At 47.6% G+C, this 5,711-nt stretch overlaps 1 protein-coding gene across 1 annotated transcript; it reads left to right on the top strand.

Annotated features, from left to right (window-relative positions):
* Positions 1–558: 558 nt before the first annotated feature.
* Positions 559–4,359, top strand: LOC149243577 (uncharacterized). The gene is made up of 2 exons (XM_089371253.1): positions 559–1,454; positions 1,617–4,359. The coding sequence occupies exons 1-2, from the start codon at positions 559–561 to the stop codon at positions 4,357–4,359; spliced, it is 3,639 nt and encodes a 1,212-aa protein (XP_089227379.1).
* The last annotated feature ends 1,352 nt before the right edge of the window (positions 4,360–5,711 follow it).

Genomic DNA, 5,711 nt, shown 5'->3' with positions numbered 1-5,711 from the left:
CCCCCCCCCCAACTCGAAAACCCCTTTCATAATACCAACCATTTTATCCAGGAATCAGGAGGATCCGATGAATAACCCCAAGAATATGGAGATAGACGGGAAACAGAAGCCCGCCCAGACTTCAGAGCCTACACAGGAAGACACCAGTGTCATAGAAATAATGGAGGAAGAAGCTGAAAATGTGGACCTTCACGGACTGGACATTAATGAACTAGAGTTGGCATGTAGGAAAAAGGCGTTTGAATCCATCGCTGAAACTGACCTAGAAAAGTTGGAGATGGTCATCTCCAAAGTCTACCAACAACATCAGTTAGGGATTCAAGCGGGAAGCACCTGGGATGGTAGACTGCGTCCAAAAGATTTCAAAAAAAGAGGAAGGAAAACAGTTCTTCAAAGAACAATAGAGCTTGGAGAAGTCCTAGTGGATTCAGGCCACTATGCGAAGCTTACGAAATACTTCAGCCCCTCTCAACCCAGTTATCAATGAAGCTCATCTCTTGGAATCTTAGAGGCCTCAACGGCCCTGCAAAATATAGAATGCTCAAAAACATGATAAAGATGGAGAAACCGCACATTTGCTTCTTTCAAGAAACCAAATGCAATAGCGCTACTCTAGGTCGAATACTCTCCAAGGCCTGGCCGGGCTGCCAATCAGTGGCTGTGGATGCGACTGGAGCTTCGGGAGGACTCGCCATAGCCTGGAACACTCAAGCCATAACTCTCACTGATTTCCATGCAGCCCACCATCTCATTCAAGCGGCCTTTCACATTATAGGCACAAAGGTTCATGGGAACTTATCTAATGTTTACTTCCCACAGGATGGAGGCAGTAAAAAAATACTCCTTGACACCATCGAGGCCCTCAGCATTAACAGACAACATCCTCTCTGGATTGTGGCGGGGGATTTTAATATGATCACCAAACTAGAGGACAAAACAGGGGGTAGAACCAGATTGGAACCTGAGGTGGAACACTTCAAGGATTTCATCCTAAATGCCTCCCTTATTGATATGCCCTTTTGTAATGGAATCTACACTTGGAGCAATCACAGAAAAGGGAAGCATCAGATAGCCTCCAAGCTGGACCGATTTCTGATATCGGACAACGCAGTGCACATCGGGGGCGATTTCAATGCGGAGATTCTGGCCCACTCTGGATCGGATCACTGGCCAATAGCCCTGCAATGGCAAAGACCAGGGAGCAGCACCAGGAAGCCATTTCGATTTGAAAAATTCTGGTTAACCCACCCGGCATTCAAGGACTTCGTCAAATCTATTTGGGCCTCCTTTGTCCCTCCAGAAGGCACCAAAATGTTCAAACTCCAACAGAAATTAAGGCACCTGAAAAGCCACCTCAAACACTGGAATAAGGAGATCTTTGGGAACATCTTCGAAGCCCAACAGCAACTCAATCAGGAGCTCAAGCTACTCCACCAGACAGTCATCAATTCAGGGCATACAGAGGCTACCCTAGAAAAAGAAAAGCACATCAACAATCAACTTGAAGAAAGGAGAAAGCAAGAAGAAATTTATTGGAGACAGAAATCAAGGGTTAGATGGCTTAAAGAAGGAGAGCGTAACACCAAATTCTTCCACAATACAACAGTGCAACGAAGAATGCACAACAAGATCTCATTCATCCAGAACCAGGAGGGAGGTAAAGAGGAGGAGCATGATAAAATAGAAGAAACCCTCCTCAATCACTTCAAACAAGTCCACCAAGAACAATCAGGGGATCGGAAGGCAGCTATCGAGAAAATCACAAACAACATTCCCAGGATAATAACGGAGGAGCAAAACGATCTGCTCATGAGCCCGATTCTCAGCCAAGAGGTGGATGAAGCAATGGCGCAGCTTAAAGAAGGTAAGGCTCCTGGCCCTGATGGCTTTACCACTGATTTTTTTCATGCTTTCTGGGATATGATTAAGGTAGAGGTTTGGCAAATTGTAGAAGAATCTCGAGCCCTTCGATGGATGCTGCCCTCTCTAAACTCTACCTTCATCACTCTCATTCCCAAGGAAGAGAACTCCACTACCCCTGACAAATTCAGGCCCATAGCTCTATGCAATGTTCTCTATAAAGTCATTACCAAAGTCATCGCCAACAGACTCAAGCCCCTTCTCCCTCAGATCATCTCACCTGAGCAATCAGGCTATGTGGAAGGCAGACAAATAATGGATGGTATAATACTCTCCCATGAGATCATTCACTCGCTCAAGCTCTCCAAAAAAGCGGGCATGTTACTCAAGCTTGACTTATCCAAGGCATTTGACAAACTCAGCTGGGCCTATATTCAGAACATGCTGAGAGCCTTTGGCTTATGTGCCACTTGGGTAAGATGGATAATGAGCCTCATCTCCTCCTCCCACTTCTCCATTCTTGTCAATGGGCTGCCCTCTAACCCCTTCAAACCCTCCAGGGGCATCAGGCAAGGGGATCCTCTATCCCCCTTCTTATTTGTGATAATGGCGGAGGGCCTAGGTCGGCACATCAAGCAAGCTAGGCAAGCCAACCATATTAGGGGAATCTCAATCCACAACTCCCCTGCCTCCTCCCACCAGCAGTTTGTGGACGACACCATGCTGTATGGCCATCCCTCTGCTCAGGAAGCCTCATGTCTGAAATCTCTGCTCAACGACTTCTCAAAAGCTTCAGGAACCCAAAGCAATAACACCAAATCCCAAATTTTCTTCTTCCACACCCCTCCCTCTGTCAAACGTGCTGTCTCTCGCATTCTGGGTTTTCAAACTGCCTCTCTCCCCTCCACTTACCTGGGAGCGCCTCTCACTGCCTCCGCCATAAAGCAACCAGCTTGGAGGCGTCTTATTGAGAAAATGGAATTTAAACTGAACCTTTGGACGCACCGCTCCCTCAATTTAGCAAGTAGAGCGGTGCTCCTTAAAGCCATCCTTCAAGCCATGCCCCTCTACTTGTTCTCCATCCTAGCCGCTCCAAAATGGGTCCTGAAAAGGCTGAGAAATTTACAGCGCAATTTTCTTTGGGGAAGTTCAGCTACCAACCATAAATGGGCGCTTGTAAAATGGGACACCACTAGCAAGCCCAAGCACAAAGGTGGAATTGGCCTCCGAGACCCTGAGCACAGCAATATCATCATGACCGCCAAAATCTGGTGGCAATGGTTAACAAATCAGGACAAACCATGGGCCAGAATTTGGATCGCCAAATACACCAACAATATGCCGCATGCAGAGCTTATTAGATTCATGCCCACAAGCACAGGTTCACTCATTTGGAATGCGGCCAAGCAGCATCACCAATTGATTCAGAAACATAGCTTCTGGGAAATAAGGAATGGTCAACATGCCAGATTCTGGTACGATGCATGGAACCAACTTCCCAAACTAACCAATGTACTTCCAGCAGCCATTATTCCAGGTGGGCAAGAGCAACGGCATGCCAAAGTCCACCATTACTGGAATCTGGAAACGGGAAGAGGCTTCAGGAATTGGCTTTCTAGCAACCAAATAATCAACACCAACAGAACGCAGGAAGCAGAGGCCCTTGACACTGAATTGGCAAAAAGAAGAATTAGGCACAACAACAACGACGACATTCTCAGATGGGGCTACCTCCCCAAGGGCTCTTACTCCACCTCTGAAGCCTACAATCTTTTAGAAGATCCTCCCGTCAACCCTGATCCTCTCTGGTCTAGAATCTGGAGTTTCAAAATATGGCCCAAAATCACTCACTTTCTTTGGTTGGTGGGACACAAAAAGATTCTTACATGGGACAAATTGCAGAAACGTAACTTCCACGGGCCCTCGATTTGCCACAACTGCTTTCAGAATGAAGAAACCTTGCAGCATCTTCTAGACTCATGTCCGCTTGCTACTCAACTATGGGAGAAGATAGAATTCAGAAGTCAAAGGCGCTGCAGAGACATGGGAGGCATAATAAATACCATTAGGCAATGGCCAAAAAGCCCCTACAAAAGTGGTCTGCTTAACCACTTGTGGAACATAATTCCAGGTTTTCTCCTATGGAATATTTGGAAGGAACGGAATAGGCGCATATTCAAAAACTATAGCTTGAATAAGGAGGACATATGGAACAGGATGCACGCCAACATCCAAGAAACCATGCTTCTGCAGTCCTGGACCCAACAAGATCTCCCAACTGAAGACAATGAGAAAAACATCTTATCAAACTGGGGACTGCAACTGACACAAGAACCAACCACACAGCAAGCAGCAAATAGCAACGGCAAGGAGAAGGAAAGCTGGGAGGCCCCACCTATTCATTCATACAAGCTCAACTTTGATGGCGCATCCAAGGGAAATCCAGGACCTGCAGGATTTGGAGGAATCATCAGAGATCATCACGGAACTCTGCAATAGATCTACTTTGGCAACCTAGGTTGGGACACCAACAATTCAGCAGAGCTGGAGGGCATGTGGCAAGGACTTCTCACTGCAAGGAGACACAATATTCAACCATTGATAGTGGAGGGGGACTCCCAAATTCTCATAAACATGGCCATTCGAATCCAGAATGGATCACAGGCCAGGAAAATAGCCAATAGTTGGAGACTAGAGGCCAGACTCAGCAGCATGGCGGAGGAAATTGGCAACTACAATGCCATCTCTTTTCATCATACTAAAAGAGAAGGTAATAAGGTGGCTGATCTTCTTGCCAACATAGGGGTTGACTCAGATCAGCCCTTCCTTGAGGGACACCTGAACATCATTCCAAATAATCAAAGAAAACAGGAATGTGAGAGTCTCATCCACAGGGACAATGAGACCCCGGATGCGGGTGGCGGGACGGAAGAGATGGGCACGCCACATGCCACGCATGGGCTGCCCCGTGTAAACAATACGGCCACCAGGGGAAGGCCGTCAACCTTAACATGAACCCCCCAGCTGCGTTAATGCAGTTAATGGCAAGGGTGGTAGGTTTATGGATCTGCAGAGAGCACTTAATGCGCGCCTGGTTCGAGGGCATAAGGCAGAGTTTATCAGGCGCGATGGAGTGCGCAAGGAATTATTGTCTGAAGAATTTTGGAAGAGGGGAAATTACAGAGAGCCGAGGCGGTGGCAGCTTCGTTCACCTCGACGCCTGGTTTCTCGTGGTCACTGTCACTGCCATTGCCACTCTGGTTGCTGGTCATGTAGACGGCGGCAATTGGCTCAATTGCAGGGTAAGAACTGGAATTGGTCCACCTTGCTACCAAGGGACGGGTCTCAGAAAGGAAATTGGGCACCAGAGAGAGATCTGGGAAACAATTGGCTCTGTCTTCGACTCCAAGCTCACCTGCAAACACACAAGAAAAGATTCAGAATCACCATGGTTAAACTCCGACAACGACAGCCATGTAGGAGAGGTCCAGCAAGAGGTTCCTCCTCGCGAGCCCCAGCAGTGGATGAGCATCACCACTGTTGCTGCTGCTATTGCCATAGGAGAGCCAGAGCTACCCCACTCCCCATCAGTCAGTTCTTGGAGGTTGGGAGCGCTAATGAAGAAAAATCCGAGCTTCCCTCCTTTGGCTCAGTGGTTTTCACATTGCAAAGTTCTGAGAGCAACCCAGGGCTCAATGCCCACATCTCAGTCATGTTCACAAAACTTCGGGAAGGAAATGGGGAGAACACCCCTCAGAACTTGCAGGAGAAGCAAGCGGAAGGCAAAGGCAAAGAAATTGACAAAGGAGAACATGAAGCAGGGAAACAGAGCTCAGCTATGGAGCCACCAG

This window comes from Pinus tabuliformis, chromosome 8 (assembly GCF_031772625.1).
Source record: "Pinus tabuliformis cultivar Carrire ecotype Pingquan chromosome 8, CPIR1, whole genome shotgun sequence".
In the NCBI taxonomy this organism is placed as follows: domain Eukaryota; kingdom Viridiplantae; phylum Streptophyta; class Pinopsida; order Pinales; family Pinaceae; genus Pinus; species Pinus tabuliformis.
The sequence above is the reverse complement of the archived record's forward strand: the minus strand, read 5'-3'. Positions and strand labels throughout refer to the sequence as shown.